This window comes from Zingiber officinale, chromosome 2A, assembly GCF_018446385.1.
Source record: "Zingiber officinale cultivar Zhangliang chromosome 2A, Zo_v1.1, whole genome shotgun sequence".
Classification (NCBI taxonomy): Eukaryota; Viridiplantae; Streptophyta; class Magnoliopsida; order Zingiberales; family Zingiberaceae; genus Zingiber; species Zingiber officinale.
Genome location: NC_055988.1, coordinates 130512819 through 130533075, shown reverse-complemented (window position 1 = coordinate 130533075; position 20257 = coordinate 130512819). Strand labels below are relative to the sequence as shown.

General features: G+C 33.4%; 1 protein-coding gene across 1 annotated transcript in view; it reads left to right on the top strand.

The window, feature by feature from the left end:
- Positions 1-683: 683 nt before the first annotated feature.
- The window catches only part of LOC122042323 (probable UDP-N-acetylglucosamine--peptide N-acetylglucosaminyltransferase SEC), a 41277-nt gene continuing 21703 nt past the window's right edge, over positions 684-20257 (top strand). Inside the window, exons 1-7 of the mRNA XM_042602365.1 lie at positions 684-1123; positions 1312-1457; positions 1615-1713; positions 1858-1908; positions 5873-5989; positions 6063-6119; positions 19106-19225. Of these exons, the coding sequence (XP_042458299.1) occupies positions 916-1123; positions 1312-1457; positions 1615-1713; positions 1858-1908; positions 5873-5989; positions 6063-6119; positions 19106-19225 (798 nt within the window). The 5' untranslated portion in view covers positions 684-915. The remainder of the gene's footprint in view (positions 1124-1311; positions 1458-1614; positions 1714-1857; positions 1909-5872; positions 5990-6062; positions 6120-19105; positions 19226-20257) is intronic.

The following is a 20257-nucleotide window of genomic DNA, read 5'->3' as shown; positions in this document are numbered from 1 at the left end:
ATATATATATTGTCCCTTTGCTATAGTGTAATTATTATTTATAAATTTTTTAAAAATTATTATAAAAATAAGCCTAATATTGTATTATTTTATGTTTAATAGAAAATTTAAATCATGATCTTAAAAAGACTATAAAAAATTTCATTTTTCCACTACCAATGGCACATAAAAAAAATCTCATTCATTTCTCCAATATTTCACGTGTCCTACTCATTTTTTTCCCCAAAAAAATCAGCTTAAGAAACTCGGATGCTCGTAGAGTATAAATAATATGCAACCGAACAAAATATAGAATAAAATATTCTATCATTGTAAAGATTAATAATTAAATATTAATGCAATCAGGTTCTAATTTAATTTTACATTTTATTTTTAAGTAAAGAATTTAAATTAAATCTTCTATATGTGTTTAATATATTCGAACTAGCATGTTTTAAAAACTCGAGCAATGTTAGTATTTACTTATTTTATTTTATAAGGTTTATAGGTTAGATGTCATTTAAGTTAAAATATAAAATGTTTAAAATTCAGGGCACTTTTAAAATATTTATCATGCGCCTCGCAATGATTGTCCTACTAGACAATTCTCCGCCGTTCATCGTGTCATCCAAGTGACGCGTGGACGGAGGCTATGATCTCTCATAATGCGGCAGTCCCATTAGTAGTACACTGCCACGGAGAACTTGCCCTTTTTAGCAGCGACCGTGGAAGCGCGGAATGGTAAAAGCGAAGGAAGGGAAAGCCCTAGCGCGTCGCAGAGAGGAAGAATCTGGCGTTAGGGTTTTCCCGTCACTCTTAGATTCGATCCGCCTTTCCTTCCCTGATCGCGCTGGGCTCCGTCTGGATCTCCAATCTCCCTCGCTCGGCGTTCCTTTTCCGCGATCGTTGGGCGGATTCTAGGCTCTTGCTGCGCTGATGCTCTCGCTGCAGGGTGACGCGCGGCAGCCCCAGCCGCTGCATAAGCTGCAGTCGCTGCCGCAGCTGCAACAACTGTTTGGGGTGAGCGTGCCTGGCGGATCAGGGTTCCACGCACTAGGGGCCAGCGATGCAGAGACGCCGTTCGCTCTGCAGTTGCTTGATAGTTCGGCCGACATCAAGACCTTGATCACAAAGCCGATCGAAGGTTTGTATTCTCTCCTTTTGTTCTGATCCTGTTTGTAAACTTTTTTTTTGTCAATTAAAACTGACGGAAGTATTTAAATTTATGCCTTTTTAAAGCTCCTTTTCTCTCTCTTTTTTTTTCTATGGTAATGAATTAAAATGCTTGACTAGATCACGACTATTTATTTATGATTCAATCTGATGGTTTAGGCGACGAGGACATCCACTTGAATCTTTCTCACGAGAACTACAAAGCTGGAAACTACAATAAGGCATTGGAGTACAGCAACGACGTTTATATAAAAAATCCAAAACGAACTGACAATCTTCTCCTTCTCGGTGCAATATACTATCAGGTCTTACAGTTCATTCTTCTCAAATACGCATAACTTTTTCCTTATCACACCGTGTTTACTACTTTATACTTGACTTTTTGATCCTTCTCGTAGTTTGTGTCAGAATCTTGTTCTTTGGTTTTATTGTCTGATTATGAGACTTGTTGTCTCACTTTAGTTGCAAGATTTTGATGCATGTATTGCAAAGAATCAAGAGGCTCTTGCAATCGATCCTCATTTTCCAGAATGTTATGGTAACATGGCAAATGCTTGGAAGGTAAAAAATTCTTATTACTGAAACTGACAGTTGGCAAGATTTATTTCTCTATTTTTCTGTAGTATCTGATTCTTGTTGTTCTAGCCTAGATCTATGTGCATGAAATATCTCAACTTAGAAATGATATAGATAATGTTGACACAGGAAAAGGGTGACATTAATCTCGCTATACAACTTTATCAAACTGCCCTCAAGGTTTGTTTCCTCCGCTGAGACTTCTACTATATTCTTACTTGTTGGCTATTTTTCTGGCTTCTGTCTCTTAGCTTGACAGCCTCACAGTATTTTCACTAAATATGTGAGTGTAACTTGTAGCTTCACGGGTCCCAATTCACCTTTTAAAGTCTAGTTGTGTTTCCTTACCTTGTAATTTAGTTAGTGTTGTAAAAAGCGGTAGGCGGTGGCCGGGTGGTGGTTCGTGATCGCCTCGGCGATTGAATTTTTTTAGGGTTCCTACAATAAAAAAGCTTCCTACATGGTCATTTTTTATGATGTTTATGCATAAATAAGTTCCTACAATATAATACAATTTATATAAGATACAAATAAATATATAAATGTTACTAACAAGATAATTAATAAACATTCATCATCGTATTAATAATAAAAAAGTAATATCATTACTTATACCAAAAGTTTAAGTTTAAAATTCAAAGCTTCAATTTAACATGGCAAAAGTCAACTAGTACTAGACTAAACATAACTAATCTTCTAAATCATCTACACATGCACCATCAACTGCATCTATGATCCTCTCATCATCAGACTCAAAATCAACATCTTATTCATTCTCCTCCTCCGATGTATCTAAATCCTCGTCAAGTTCTCTAATGGGGATGTTTCTTGCTCTCCTCCTTGGTTGTAGCATTTTATTTGCGCCCGAGGCCTCTGCCACCATTCTCCAAGTCCTGAACCCAGCTCGATCTCATCTTCATCACCATCATCAACAAGCCAACCTTGAGCTTCACTAGCTTGAGAGGATATAAGCAAGTCTCTATCCATTTCTCTTTTACTCTTTTTCTTCATAAGATTGACGCTAAATTTGACATATAGAAGGTTATTCAATCTTAATGTCTCAAGCCTATTTCTCTTCTTAGTATGTGTCTAAACAATTAGAAAATTATGAAAAAATAATAAAAAGAAAGAATAGATAACATAATTTTTGAATTACAATTTATCCCTTCAAATTGACTCCAATTTATTTCACACCCCAATGAAGAGAAATGACATTGCCATTTTTTGTAAGTTTGGAGTGTCACCACCATAAATAGACCACTGTCCAACTTAAAAAAGTAAAGAAGTAAAAAAATAATAAATCCAAAAATAAGTAAAGAGACATGTATGTTAGTGAATAGAAATAAAGGAAAGAGATGTACCTGGGCCAAAGTCATGGTACACATCCACTTTCTCATATGCCGTGACCACCATTTTTCTTCCAAAGTTTTTGAATTTACTCGTATACTTCAACAATTCATCATTAGAAATGGTAGATTGTATGTCCTCGCTGGTGGAAAAAATTCTCTCAACGCAATTTAAGAACCCATTCATAACATTGGCGTCATTTTGTATGCTTAGATCTTTGAAGTAAAAAATCGGATTCAATAAGTAAGCGGTATAATGCAAAGAACTCAAATATACCCTTAGACTTCTCATCAATAATCTTCAAAATAGGAATGACATTTTCTTCCTTTTTTAAAGTCTTTATAATCTTTTCCTTGGCTTGTTTAAGTGCACCCAATAAAAAAACCATTGAGGGCTTTTTGTCATCGTCAACAAGGTGTAAAACTTTTACTAAAGGGGTGAAAACATTCAAAACCAAAGAAACACCATCCCAAAAAGAGATACTCTTTTTCATCGCCTCCGCCGCTTGCCCCTTCACACTACTTAATTTTGTGTTGCTCTATTCCTCAGATGTAAAATCTTTCTTGTAGACTTTCCAATGTCAAAAATGAAGTAGCAAATCTAGTCACTTCGGGCCTCACAGTATCCCTCATCCCTCTTTTTGGTATATCTCCTCATAATAACCAAAGGTCTATGATATGCATAAATGAATATTGTTAGAGCCTTTGCTTTTCAAGTATTCCACTAAACTTGAGTAGCTTTCCAATTGCTTCAGTATGAGGTTGATTGTATGAGTCACACAAGAGGTTCAAAAAATTTGAGGTTGTGTAACCTTAAATAATTCTGCAGCCGCCATATTTTTATCACATTGTCCGTCTACTTGAACCACATGTTGAGGGCCAATTTCATTGATATATTTTCCCACAAACTCAAAGAGTTAAGTTCTAGTGTGTGCCTTCATGGATTCTTTAATAGAACCAAAGAATGAAGTATTTAGTTTGCAATTAACACATAAATTCATAATGCTTCTCCTCTTGTGATCCGTCCATGTATCGGTCATAATTGAACATCCATTTTTCATCTACTCTTCTTTATGCTTTTTGAGAGATAATTTGATTCTCTCAACTTCCAGTTTCAAAAGTGGCTTGCTTAGAAGATATTGACTTGGAGGTTTGTAGCTCGGATCGAATTGACCAACCACCAACCACCAACCACCAACCACCTCTACAAATTGTCTAAAGCCTTATTGTCAATTGCATAAAAAAGAATCCCCACTGCATAAATCCATATTGCAAGGTACTTATGCAGATCATTTGTAAACTTTAACTTTAATGCATCATTTATGTTTTGTTATCTTGCCCTTGTTGGATTGATTGTAGATGCCCACTTTCAATAGGCCCGAGGCGCTTTGACTTTTTTTAGAAGAACCTCCCTCCACTTATAATTTTCATCCTCTACGTCAATACCTATATTTGCGCTCACCCTCTTCTTTTAATTCTTCCACCATTGTTCGCTTTTTATTCTTGTTATTGTCAAGATAAGCTCTTACTCCTTTATTTTGTTTTCATCAGATGTTTTAGGCTTGTCCTATAGTATCCGCAATATGATGCTTCATCAGATAAACTCCTCCCTTAAAGCCTTTTACATAATTTGCATGTGATACAATCTCCTTTTTCTATGCAATACAATATCCCATAATTCCAAACAATATCACTAGACTTCCGTTTCAATTCCACCTTCGGTTGTTTCTCATTTCTGCTATTAATCTTCAAGAATCAAATAAAAGATTAAAAATTAAGTTAGAACAACAATTTAATCTAAATATTATTTTTTTAAAAAATATAAATATTAATTATTAAATTACAATATAGTTATGTGACCTGATCAAGTGCATTTCATTTTTATGTTTTTGTGATTTTTTTGATTATTTGTTTTGGCCTATTGGTACACTATTTAAGGTTTTGCCTTTAGAGTTTAGGAGTTAAGTTATAATATTAAGCAAAAAAAAAATCTCAAACTGAATTTTTTTAGATGTGGATAGGGTGTGCAGTGTAACTTAGGCTTTAATTATGTCTATTTTAATTATCTCATTCATAGATGGAAGTTATTAAAATTATTAATCTAAAGTTTTCGATTAAATCTTAAGTTAAAAAAAAAAAACCTAAATCACGTTTCTGCTTCCGTCGGAGGCTCGCATGACGGAGTCTCGCACGACGGAGGCTAGCATGATGGGCGCTCACCGACCATTCGCACGTGCACGGATGCTTCCCAAGACCCGGGCGACGTGTGTAGGGAGTAAGAGTTTTGACCATTCTGTAGGGTTGAGAAAAGTACAAGATGTAACTCCCATTTATGGTCTTTCTTGACTCTCAACTAACCATTAAATTGCAAATGTCATAGTCTCACATCTTTTGTTCTGATACCAGTTTATATCATTCCTATCATGATCATAGAAACTGTTAACATCAGAAAAATTTGAAGTCATAGTAGTTTCATATATGAATGAGCAAGAGGATTCTGTATCCTATTATAATGTAGGCTATTTATATATCTCTGTTTTGTTATTCTCTTTTTGAGAAGGCAGATCTTGGCTCTTCAGCTACTATATAAATTAACAATTTTACCTTTTGATACTTGAAGATTGACATCAGATTGTCAGCGTATATGCAGTTTCTAAAATTGAGTCAACACCTGCATCATAGGTGCAGCTAGCTTTCGTAATTAGGGAGCATTTGATTTTTATCCAATAGAAAAATTATTTCTATTTTACATCCATCTGTTTGATGCGATCTATGTGCACTATGATTTCCATTTGCAGTTGCGACCAAATTTCGCTGATGCATGGTCAAACTTAGCTAGTGCATACACCAGAATAGGAAGACTGAACGATGCAGCTCAGTGTTGCCGCCATGCTCTTGCTTTAAATCCTCGATTGGTAACAGATATCTTATAGCTCTGTTCAGATGTTATGTATAATGGAATGAACGTAAGAATTCTTGGCAAATTAGGTTGATGCCCATAGCAATCTGGGAAATTTGATGAAGGCACAAGGCTTGTATCAAGAGGTTAGTTACTTGCATTTACATACCCAATTGATTTGCTATTTCAAGGTACTAGATTATTATATGTTTATTTCGTTAATTCAATAGGTTTTTTCAATTGCAATTCAACTTCTCTTCATTCTACATTCTATCATATGCTTGCTATTACCTATTCTTCACCTCTTTGTCTGAATATAAATGTCCAATGCCATGGCACCTATTTTCTTAGTTGATTTGGAAAATACTGAGATGTTTGTGATCTTAGCTTATACTAAAATAACCTTTGAAGGATCTGTTGTAGCTTTACTGGAATGCCTATCCACATAGGAAGGCATTTGGGGTAGAAAAAAATGCTTTAAGAGATATGGTTATAGTGTTTGATTGGCTGGAATATTAATTGACAATAACAACCATTGGGTCAGTCTGGTATATCTGCAATAGCAATCATGTTGACCAAGTTCTTAACATCCATTGTTTAACTCAATATTTGCATTTTTGTCTCCAGGATCAAGCAAGATAATTTAGTCCCTTAATGTGTATGTACACTTTTTGATATGGTCTGAACTTACTGGATTTGATACATGCACTGGGCTTTCATAGAATTTAACCTAATTGATTGAAGTAAATTAAGCCATGTTATACTCGTTGGCCTACCACAATCTAAACTGGACAAGTAATCAGAAGATTAAGAGATTGTGATGCTGTCATAACAAGTTAATTGATGATTTAGCTCAAATTCTTCGACTCCTGCTCTTTTCATGGAATAATGATGAGCAAATAATTATAAATTTCAGTGATCCAGAAAATGTAAGTCCTGCAGCTCTTGCCCATTTCATGGAATGACGACTTTTAAATCATTGCTAATTTTAGTGATCCAGAAAGTGTAAAGATTCAAAGAGCATTCCTGTCTACAGGAATGCTTGTCCTTGACAATTGGGAGACATTTAGTTATTAATCAGAAGTAGGCTTTGGTTTTCTCAAACCTGAAAAAAAATCAACAAGGGTCAACCTGCATTGTCATGCATTATAAATAACTTTTGTGTAAGAAATGCAATGGGTAGGATTTTGCTAGTGTTAATGGATAACAAGATCCTGGAAACTTAGAACATAAAGGAATTTTGCTAAGGATAATGAGAAGGTATGTGATGAATTGTGTCCTTTGATAGGATTCGGTGAACCATTGGCAATAAAGATTAGTGGCAGGGAGGAAAGGTTAAGAGTGGAAGACATTTGCAATTACCTATGATATTGGAAGATGTATTTAGAATTCCACCCCTGACAAACCAATTATGGTCGGTCCCAAGCCTAGATAAAGGAGGAGGGTTGTGTTAGGTTGTCAGCCAATATTAAACTATGATAAATATTTGTTAAACTATAACAAATATTTAATGAATGAGTCTATTAAACTATAGTGTTAATGCTAGGTCCTTCCCAGGAAGGAACACTTTGCAGGTCCGACTGTAATGTTTCGTTAAGGACCGTTATATCTCCGGAACTCGGGTGTTTGTAGAGTCTGACTGTACTGTCTCGTTAAGGATTGTTACATTTTCAGAACTCGAGTGTAGTGATAAATATGCAAGAGTTCGTGTTGGATGGTCCTACTGGAATATATTGGCAAGGACCGTTACGTCTCCATAAGAACTTGAGTGTAGTGTTAAATATGCAAGAGTTCTCACACCATAGGTGAAGAATAAATATTATAAGAAAACTAATAATTTAAGATTTGGAACATGAAATATAAGAACCCTATAAAACAATGGAGGTAATAGATACGATGATTAGGAGAAAAATTAGTATTTTGTGTGTATAAGAGACAACATGGATAGGCGAGAAGGCAAAGATGATAGAGAACTCGTGTTGTAAGTTATGGTCCACTAGAAAGAGTAAAACAAGAAATGGAGTGAGTATTTTTATAGATAGTTTGTTAAAGGATGTAGGTGTAGCAGTAGTTAGAAAGGAGGATAGAATTATTACTCTCAAAATAGCAGTCATAAAAGTAATTATGAATGTAATTAGCATATATGCACCTCAAGTAGGATTAGATGAAGATACCAAATTAAGGTTTTGGAACAACCTAGATGAAGTATTACAAAACATTTTGTCAAATGAAATGATTTTAATAAGAGATGATATAATGAACACGTCGGAGTGAAAAATGAAGAATATAAGGGTGCATAGCGGTTAAGGGTTTGGAACAAGAAATGAAGAAGGAAAATTATATTGGATTTTGCGATAGTATATGTCCTTATATTTGCTAATATATTTTTTAAGAAAAAAGAACACTTAATTACTTTCAAAAGTGAGAATAATAAATCACAAATTGACTTTCTTATAGTTAGAAAGAGAGATAAGAGATTTGTAAAGATTGTAATATCAACCCTAGAGAAAATTTAACTACCCAACATAGGTTAGTAGTGTTGGATATACGCCCCAATCATAGTATTAATAAAAAGAATATACACGACTCCTAAAATTAAGTGGTGGAAGTTAAACGATGGAAAACAAAATATACTTAAGTGGAAGGTAGGAGTATAAGTATTAGGTAAAATGTATAGTGATTCTAATACTAATACGATATGGGATAAGATGATATCGAAGTTGAAAATAGTAGCCAAGAGTGTACTCGGTGAGTCAAAGGGGCATGCATCACTAAGTAAGGAATCTTGGTGGTGGAAAGAGAAAATACAGGAGAAAGTGAAGGAAACATGAACAACCTATAAGGAATTATATATTTGTAAGACTGAGCAAACTTTAAAAAAATATACAATAGTAAAGAAAGAAGCTAAGAAAATAATTAATGAAACAAATAATGAAACTTTTAAATGGTTAGATCGAAAGTTGGATACAAAAGAAGGGGAAAGAGACATTTATAAAATAGTGAAAGTGAGAGAAAGAGATCTTATCTAAATAAGATGTAGTAAAGATAAATGTAACATGGTACTAGAAAATTATGACGAAATAAAAAAAGTGGTGGAAGAGGTATTTTCATCAATTTTTTAATGAAAATTTAGGTGACCAACTTAACTTAGACAATTTAAGTAGGTTTTAAGTTTTTATTGTAGAATTTAAACTTCAGAAATAGAATAAACTTTAAATTGAATGCAAAATGGAAAAGCTGTTGGATCAGATGCTATGCCGATAGAGGTATGGAACTAGCCAGAGAAATATGTATTTAATGACTTGTAAAATTATTTAACATGATATTAAAAACGAAAAAAAATACCTGATCAATGGAGGGTAAGTACTCTAATTCCTTATATAAACTCATTGAGTCATAAATTATGCAAATTATAGGGGTATTAAACTTATGAGTCATATCATAAATTTTAGTAAAGAATAATAGAAAAAAGATTAAGGAAGGAGATCACGGTGATCAAAAATCAATTTGAGTTCATAAGCAACTAATTGAAAAGTATCGGGAGTAAAAGTAAGATCTACACATGGTATTCATTGACTTAGAAAAAGTTTATAATAGAGTTCCAAGAGAAATTATATAGAGAATTTTCGAAAAAGAGAAGTGTTAGTGTAGTATATTTTGAACTAATTGAGAATATGTATGAGGATGTAACAACCAGACTAAAGACTTCAGATGGATTAATTGTAGGATCGGAGTAAGTGCTAGAAGAGGGTGAATAGCGTGTTTCACTTTTTTACCTTTTCAAAAACACTCGAGAATATGCAAAGGAAATAAAGAGAGAAAAATAAGCTAACACGATTTCTTTTTCTTGGTTCACAGTTCGACAAAAGCTCGTACTCGCTAAGTGCTTTGGTTGGACAATTCACTAAAAACTCGGTGGTTACAAAACTTTGAATAAATGAAAAATAAATAAAAATGCCGATAAATTAGAGTAGTAGCTTGAGGGTTGTCGGAGTAGCGTTTTGGCGTCGTAGAGTTTTCAGAATAACATGCGAGTGTGGAAGTCGTAAAGTTAGGTGTACTGAGCTACTAGTTGAAGCCTTCTCCTATAAGGCATTTCGGGCGATTTGATCCCTTTCGGGCATCCGGAGTCGATTCGATCTGACTCCGTTGGTGATTATCCACCTCCGATTGCATGGATCCCTTTCGGGCGCTTAGACCACTGATGTGGCTGCACCTTGGCGAAGCTTTATCTTAGTCGGCTCTATCCCTTCCAAGCGCTTGGAGTCTGTGCCAGCCAACTAGAGTGACCCAGCTTTGTTGCATGCGTAGTTGGGTTCGGGGTATTCCGTGCATTTGGATCCTTTCTAGTTGCTCGGACGTCGTCTGGAATTCCCTCAGTCCAGTTTCTTATCTACATCACAAAGGTAGCATAGAAAATAATAATATTTAGCGCAAAAGAATTAGTCCAATTTGGACTGTGGCCTTGACTTTTGGGTTTCCAGGGAAATCTTGGTTAGACTGACGCTTATTGTTTTTTCGCGAAGAACACATCCTCACCCACTTATCTCAGGTGAGTTTACCTATTTTTAAACATCTGATTCTCTTGACCTGTTTTGACTTTTGCTCAGCATATTAATCTTCGAGACTTCTTGTTAGACGTACGATTCTCGATCCGCCTAAACTTCTACCTAGTGTCCGTGACCTAGAGCTTCCCACCTAGTGTCCTCGACCCCTAGGACTTTTGCCCAATGTGCTCGATTTGCTAAGACTTCCTTGTCAATTCACTCGACTAGGACTTCCACTCGATTAGGATTCTTTACCTAGTTTCAACTAAGACTTTCCTAAACACTTAGTTAAGCTCATTTAGATCATAATAACGCTTAACTTTGAACCTTTGTCAATTTCAAAACACAGGTTTGATTAGCTGGTGCTTTTGGTACTAAAAATCTCTCCATTTTTGATTTATGACTGTTTGATTTAAAGTTAAGTAAAACACACTATTTTGAAACACACTTAACACACAAAAAATTTAAAAATCTTTTCCAAGTGTTAATAGTATTTTCTAAATTTATTTTCGAAGTATAGAATTTTCAAATATGCTTCCCTTAATAAAAACTCTCCCTTGACGATTTTGAATGCATGCATATTTTGAAAATCCATCTATCTTGAAAATTTACATATTCTTTCTAAAATATTAACTTTTAACCTATTATTTCTCCCTTTTTAACCTATATAAAAAAAACTTTATTAAGGGAAAAAATACATTTTGAAAATCAAGATAGATATTTTTTGAAAGATAATTTTCAATATGCACTTATTTGAAAAACACAGGCATTTTTGGAAAACTTCCTTTTAAAAATTATTTTACTATAGTCATTTCCTTTTTGAAAAATACGGCAAAATAAACACACATTGAAAGAATATTTTTTGAAAGACATTTAAAGATAGACATATTTTGAAGATCTTTTTAAAACATTTTAATCTAGACATTTTTTTAAACATATCATAGGCAAATTGTGAAACACTTTTTTCACAACAACAAAAAAAAATGCATTTGAAAAGTTGTCTAGGTAAAAATAGGACTTTTTTGCAAAATCTTTTCCAAAATGTCAACTTTTTTAAGACTAGTTAATTTAAAAAAAATTCAAGCACCAAAAATTTTCTTTTTCAACATTGTTTAAAAGCCACAATAAAATTTTCAAATTTTCTCAATCTAAAAAGCAAGTTTAAATTTTAACAATCATATGTAAGAAAGATTTAAGCAAAGTTAATTGTCCACTTATGCTCTAAGCATGTGTTATTTTAATAATAAGTTGTCTATTATCTTAAAAAAATGTCTAATTTTTGTTGTTAGTTGATTATCAATTATGATTTAATTTGGTTAATTGAATTTTGAATTATATTTAGTTAGCATTTATATTAATCAAGGTAAAGTTTGAATTGATTTGCATTAATTAAGTAGGTTATTAATTAGTTTAGATTTAATTATTAAATTGGTTTTAATTAGATTAAGTTAGATTAATTAAATGAATTTTATTAATTAAGTTTTAATTGAATTAATTCGATCAATTAATTTTTAAATAAATTAATTGGATTTAGGTTATTTAGATTAGTATTATTAATTATGTTTAAAATTTAAGTTAAATTAAGTTTTAATTAAGTTTAGGCTAAATTAAGACTTTAATTTAAAGTCAAGTTAGTTTAGTTAAGTTTGATTTAGGATTGAATATTTGGATTAATACAATTAATTATTTTTAAATGGATTCAATCAGATTAATTAAATGAATTTTAGGTTAATTAAAATTAAATTTATTAAATTTTGAATTAATTATGATAGATTTTAATTAGTTAGGTTAAGATTAATTAAGTGTGATTAAATAAATGAGTTCGATTAAGTTTTAATTGAATTATATTAATTAAATTTTAATTATAATAGTTAATTTGGTTGAATTAATTAAATTGATTAATTAGGTTGCCTTAATTAAATTTCTTAATTAGGTTTAATTAAATTAATTTGATTAATTAAGTTTATCTTAAGAATTATTTTCACTACTAGAATTTTTAATTAAGTTTGAATTTGGATTTAAGTTGTAATTATTGAGTAAGCTTAATTAGGTTAGATAAGTTTAGGTTCGGTTAAGTTTATTATTAATTTTAATTTAGGTTTAATTAAATTTATGTTTAAGCTTGATTAAGGTTTAATTGATTAAGATTGATTAAGGTTTAATTGATTAAGATTGATTAAGGTTTAATTGATTAAGATTTATTTAAGTTGGATTTTGGATTGATTAAACTCATTTTAAATTAGTTCTTGATATCTCACTCTTTCATAGATGTTAAATGGGGAACCTTATAGGTTTTATGTGATGGTTTTTAATTTTATCTTTATTAATTGACATTTGCGTTAAATTTAGGTTTAGCAATTGGTCAATTAAGTACACATTTCAAGAATTATCTTATAGGATGAGACGAGGCTAGTTATCAGAGCAACGATCACTTTTAGATAAAGCTTTTTTAAGAAATTATACACTTAGCTTTCTTCTTGTGAAACCTTGGTCTAACTAGTCTAGGATGTGTCGAGATAGCTTAGGTTAGTTCTATTTAGCTAAGTAGACCAAGTAGGATACACCGTCTTCCTAGACCAATCTTCCTTAATGTACTTTCATATCGCCCCACCCTGATACTAGTTTGAGCAAGTGTTAAATAAGCCTAAGTCCTTATCTAACCGTTCTAATTTAAGTAGAAAAATAAGCATGCAAGAAAAGCTGTAAATCAAACAAATGTGCAAATTTATCTAATTCTATATGGTCTATCTAGGTAATGTATTTGACCTTTGGGGATCTAATATTGGTTTGGTCAGTTTGATTTAGGAACTCATGTTTGAACTTAGTTTCTAGCATTTCGATTTATAATTGACAAGTAAGATTTAAATTGTGGTTTAGCCTTATCAAGTATTTTCAATAAAGATAGCGTTATATCAAGATCAACTCTAAGTGACTATCTTTTTATATTAATTATCGATCAACTCACTAGGCACATCCAAAATACAGCACCGTGGTGCATGTTTGTAGATCATATTGTTTTAGTAGATGAGACATGTGAAAAAGTAAATGTTAAATTAGAATCTTGACAGACTAGAAGTGAAATGTTTTAGGCTTTGTAGAGTAAAGATAAAATATATGGAATTTAAGTTTAGCAATATTAGACGTAATGAACAAATGTTAAGATAGGAGATGACGAGTTGTCGAGTTGTCTATAATTGAGAGCTTTAAGTATTTATGATCATAAAAGGATTGAGAGATGCCTTGCACAGAATACAAGCAGGATGGTTGAAATAGAGGAGAGCGTCGGGTGTTTTATGTGATCGTAAAGTACTTCTAAAAGTTGGAACTTCTACAAAACGGCGGTTAGACTTGCTGTGTTATATAATGCTGAATGTTGAGTTATAACTCGAGCACATGAGTAGCAGATGAGAGTTTAGAAATAAGGATATTTAGGTGGATGTGTGAACATATGAGGATAGGCAGAATACGAAAAAATGAAAGCATTAGAGAGAAAGTCGGAATTACATCTATTGAAGGAAAACTTTGAGACACGTTTAAGATCGTATAAATATGTAATTGACCAATAAATGCTCCAGTTAGACGATGTGAAATTATGACAAATACGCATAAGATTAAAAAAATTTGGTTAGCAAAAATAAAATAAGATAAAATTTATTTAAGTATAGATGATATTATAGTAGAGGATAGAGCCGAATGGTGTAGAAGGATTCATGTTGTCTATCTTACCTAGTAGGATAAGACTTGGTTGTTATTGTTATATTAGAAAATGCATCCAAATTAAGTAGCTGCATAGTATAATTTTTTTTAAGCAAACATTGATGAAGTGGAGTTTATAGTTATGCCTGAATTTGTCATATTTAGCTAGGTATAGCCGCTGCTACACATGCTTGTGCAGAGACAAAAGATGGTGTGGTGTTGATTTGTGTAGTCACTTGTGACTTAGGTGGTTGTTTAAATTTATCCCAGCAATCATCCAATTGATGGTTGGTGCAACCATACTGAACACCATAGATATGAACTATATCCACACCCTCCACCTCCATGGCCTTGGCAACTGCATGAGCTACTGCTTGATGTTGAGATGGCGAGGTTATAGTTAGCGGTGTTAAAAATAAATCTGACTCGCCAACCTGATCCAAGTCGACTGAAAAATATTGAGTTCGGATTGGGGATTTTTGGGTTCGGGTTGGATTCGGATTGAGGGGTTTTCGGATTGTGTTAGGATTGGGTCGAGTTGATCCGGATTGATTTGGATTTAGGGTTTAGTGGATTTTTTTTGGATTAAATTAAATTTTATTTTGAATATTAAGATGCTTTTACATATATATCAATATCAAAGTTAGTATGATAATGATGAAGTATGTGATAAAAATGAAGAATTATAAAAAAAATAGTTAAAAAAGGACTTTTTTAATCGAGATATTGGTTGGTCGGGTTATCCGGGTTTGGGTTTAGGATTTTGAGTTGTGTTCGGGTTCAGGGCGAGTTCAGATGGGATTTTTTTTATAAAATCTTTGCCTCAACCCGACCGAACCCATAATTAACACCCCTAGTTATAGTTGAGGGTCCAAGGGTAACATGAAGTACTCGAGTTAAGACATTTCATTCAGATGCTGCTGCAACATTTGCAAGTATTTGTGAGTAGATTCTGCGAAGAATTTAGGTCGGACAAGTATTTAGCTACTTAAAATTCTTCACGTTGATGCTTCAGAATGTTGAGGTCATTTCAATTCATCTCATTTGCCTTGGGGACCAGCGAAATATTCTTGCATTGGAAATCATATACTTTATGTAATATGTGGAGTTTTTCTGGTTATGAGTTTACAATTATTGAACAACGTACTATATTTCTTTAGAAGTAGAAAGGTACTGTCGGTTTCATATTGTTTAGGTGCTTTTGAACTTTGCCATGTTAAGTTGTATCTTTGTGAGATGATCGTTCTTTTCCATAATAGGCAACAATAACTCCAAATGTTCATACCTAGAGGAGATAAATGGAACTTTTAAGTTTGTAGTTGTTCCAATATACTATTGGATTTAAGGTCATATGGTTGTGAAGAAAACAAGAATAAATTGATTTTTTGGGTTTTGTTAAACAAAATCCCAGATAAAGAATTTTTCCTGATGCAATTGACATGAGAAGAAGCCAAGAAGGAACTAGGGTGAATATTGCTGCTGTAGTGAAGAGAAGAAAATGAAAGCTCGGCAGTGTTGGAACAAGAGGAGGGACAAAGGAGGCTTGCTGTTGTGTGTTTGTGTGTGGGAAGGGGCCTTGTGTGAGGGGTCTATTAATTTTTATCATTATCTGAAGGGTTCTACCTAAGAGAGAAGCTCTTCATTCGCAACAATATCAATCATAGTATCAACACCACAGGGTAATACAAGCAAGATCTATATAAAAAATAATGAAAGAAATAATTAAATATTGAATTTAATTAATTTGAGTACATGGTAACATAATGTAAATGGACTCATGCAACGGAAATAAAATGAGAATGCATGCCGTTATTGAATGAAGGTGCAAAAACAAAAATGTGACACTCAAACCCATCTCCTGCACTTGTGGATATCTTTAAGCATAGCCTAACTTGAAACATAACCATAACCAACCTCGAGAACTGAGACACCAAAGGAGGTGAGGCATGAAAACAGAAGATCAAAAGGTAGTAAAAATGATTGTACATGATATAATATCTCATACAGGAAAGAAAGTACTCATAATGTCAACTAATTCTTATTTTCTTTGCACTATGTTATATTAGTTGCTCTTTTGTTCCTCTCGAGTATGCTCATCTTATCTCTTAAATGCTCATTTAAGGTCATTTATCATTTTATTGAACATCTCTCATATAAAAAATGGAAGCTCTTTAATCACCAAGTAATAGTATTGTTGTAGCACACATAACATGCAAGGGTGAAATCCCTTGCATTTAGTAGTGCGAGGACATCTATCTATCTTGATGTATAAAATGGATCACAGTCCCTCTTAATGTGCTAATGGATCAATTTCACTTGAGAGCTTGGGGCTAAAGCCTAAGTGACGAGTACATCAACATAATCTTTTTGCTAGTTTTGATATAAGTTGGTACACATTATTCCATTGAGGGTTAATGTAAGTAATAAACGTATTCATTAAGATGCCATTTTATTTAGGCTGCTTTTAATAAAAGATATAAGAAACAATGTACCTCAAAGATAAGTAACCAAAGGCATAATATAAGGGAGACCGGATCCTCTGGTCCACTTTTTGTGGACCAGGGGATGATTCACAATGCAATTGTGGCCGGATCATGGCTGCGATTCAGCTGCAATTGGTCGCGATCTCTCTCTAGGTTCACATTCTCATCTAGGTTATAGTTTGGGTCGGGGTGGACGGCTTGGCTGCCTGCATAACATGCAAGGGCGAAGTTCCTTGCATTGAGTTGTGCAAGGACATCTCTTGATATATAAAATGGATTGTAGTCTCACTTAATGTGCTAATGGATTAATGTCGCTCAGAACACAGGGCTAAAACCTAAGTGATTAGAACATCAACATAATCTTTTTGCTAGTTTTGATATAAGTAACACATTATTTCATTGAGGTCTTATGTAACTTATGCAAATCTATCAAAGTATCATTCTGGGTTTCATCTTGTTTAGTTTGCTGTGAAACAGTGTACCTCAAAGATAAGTAACAAAAGACATAGTATGAGGAGTAATTTTTAAAAACAATTATAGTGTGCCTTGTGTGTATGAATATAACCTCAAGCATGAAACACTCATAAGAAGCAAAAAAAACAAAAAAAAAAAATCATTTGATTCCCCATTTCATCATTAAGCATACTTTTGATATACCCATTTTGAAAACATCTCATGTTTAGCATATCTTGACAAAATTATGGTATCAGGTTAATCATGCACAGCATATGTGAACTACTCAAGCACAAGAACACCCACTTGAAATGAGAACTTGGATTGCACTAGCTTGCTCCGAAAGAATCTAAACTCCTCTAATTGGTGGATTTACAAGGATACACCAATGGGATACATATTGCACAATAAACCAAAAATCAACAATTAAAGGGTGGAAACCTCCTATGCCAACTCTAACCCCCTTATGTGACATCAATCATTCGGACTGCATGGGTCAAACCCTCCTACAAAAGGGATATTTCCTCTCATACAGCATAGTTTAAAACACAATTTAGTTTAAATGAAATCATGCTCAAATGGCTGAACCATACAAAATACAAACATGACATTAATAACTTCCAATTTGCAATATTCCACCACGCCCATTGTATCATATGAAACAATAACACAAAAATCTCTCAAATTAAGGCATAAACAACACCGTAAAAGTTCATACATGAATATTAAGCATGGAGTCATTCTTTACCTTGACGATCTTTTTGATCTATCTACCCAATACTTGGTCAATCTCAGAGGCTTGAAGATACCTGCTGCTCCAAACAAACAGCAAACTCCGATTATGAATTTGAAAACTGAATCAAGAGATAGGTAAGGGGGTCTCATCAACAATGAAGCAGCAATGAAATCATTACAATTCCAAGCGAGACAAGAGATGCCGGAATAGAAGTCTTCCTCATCAATCATATTCAGATTCATAAGATTGATAATGGGCAGCTTCAAGATACGGTCAAAAAGTTCTTGGTCTGAATAAAATGTCAAATTGGTTACTCACCAAATGTGGAAACTCACTAGCTAAGGAAAATATGTGAGTACTCAATGTTGACACAATATGGTTCTGCTATGCTTTTGACAACCAGATAAAGGGCAAAAGATCACACAATGATCAGGTTCATGGGGTGGTGATGCTAGGGCAATACAAATAGAGACGGAGAGAGCTTGAAGAAAAGGAAGGCACATCCTAATCCTTGCACTAGGGATGCTTGAACAAGGGCATGATTAGGGCTTCCAGTGCTCACATGTTTTAGTGGCATTGGTTTGTAGGATTTACATGCGGGACTTAGAGGGATGGCTCGAGATCTAAATAGGGGTTGATAGAGGTTCGGCTGGGGTTGAATAGATCATGGAAAAGTGGATCTCAACTAGGATAGAGGGAAGACGGGGGCTTCTGTAGGAGGTTATATGAAGAAGGCAACATGGCTAGGGCTTGGGAATTTTGGCTCTTGTGAGAAAAAAAAGTTCTTAGCCTTGAGGGTTAAGCAAGGATATGATGTGGGGTTCATGTGAGGGTGGGGATTTTGTGAGGGGTTACGGAGATTGTGTGAGGGTTTCATGAGGGGTTATGCAAAGGAATTCAAGGGTCAGATAGGAGGAGAGAGATAAGGGGGTTAAGTCAAAACTAGGCCAGAATAAACAAATTATATTGTCAACTAATTATATTGACTACACTCAAATAAACTTGATTCCAAAGCAACCCAAAACCACATCTCAGTCAAGGCAAATTAACATATGCTGTCTGACTAGAAAATTTCAAATTACCCCTTGATTTTTATATAATTATGCCTAAAGTCTACAATGGAAAAATAAAAAATTGGTGACTATAACATTTATAATTAAGCATCTGTCTTTTATGTTTTCTGGATGGTTGCATAATTTTTTCTCGGGCATATGCAGGCTTATAATTGTTATTTGGAGGCTTTGCGAGTACAACCTACATTTGCAATTGCTTGGTCCAACCTTGCTGGCCTTTTGATGGAGGTAGGAGATCTTGACAGGGCACTTCTGTATTACAAGGTAAGTGGCCTATATTTTTGCATTAGCATTATGTATTCTTGTTTATTGTTGGATGGTTTCTTAATGGTTCATTACAGTGTGTTGTTAGTGTTGTTTTATCATTGAAGCTGTGAAATTTAGGCTTTCCCACTATGAAAGCCTTTTTCATTGTGTTTTTTGGGCACACTTATGTCTTGAACTAATTGGTGCTTACATGGTTTCCTGATAAATTCGAATTATTGGTCTGAAGAATGACCTAAAATCCAACTTTCTGTAGAATAATTATTCATTTCTGTTTCTGCTTAATTATTCTTCTTATCAAACCACACTAAATTGCTATTTAATTCAATTTAGTTATTCCTTTCATCAACCTAAGTAATAGTTATTTTGACATCAGATTAGTTCTCTCTAAAAATATTAGAAATTTTCTCTTTGTTGTAGGAATATTTTGTTCTTATGGGGTCTCTTTTCTTCTCTATTATTACATAATCTCTGCAAATCAAACTTAGAAATATAAAATATGAATGAAACATCTTCCATTAAAAACCATTCCATAAACCAAACTATCAAATACATATTCTTGCTCCATACTCATTCCATTTCTCTTGCTTACTTTATATTCCATTTTTCTTCAATTTCGCTCTATGTGTTAATGTTATTTCAACATCAACTAAGTTTTGATTGTAATTATAATTCTTGCAACAACTTTTTGTCTAATTGTTTTATAATTCATGCCACCAATTTTTGGTATATTTGTTCTTTTTGTTTTTTTTCCTATTGCGGTCCTTCAAGGTAGACAATCTTTTTTCTACATGAAAACTATCATTTTGTTAAAGGAAAAAATGTAATATTGGAACCTTTAGGCAGTATGCTTAGTTTTTTGGGAAAATGCATATTTTGACAAACCAAAGATTTGTTTTCAGACAAATAGCTTTCAACTTTAGTATGTTGTAAGTAAAACACTCACTATTCCTTAAAAAAAATGATAATTTTTATCCCGGCATGCATGATCTTTTCTGTCAGGATTTATTTAGACTTGTGATCATTAACAAT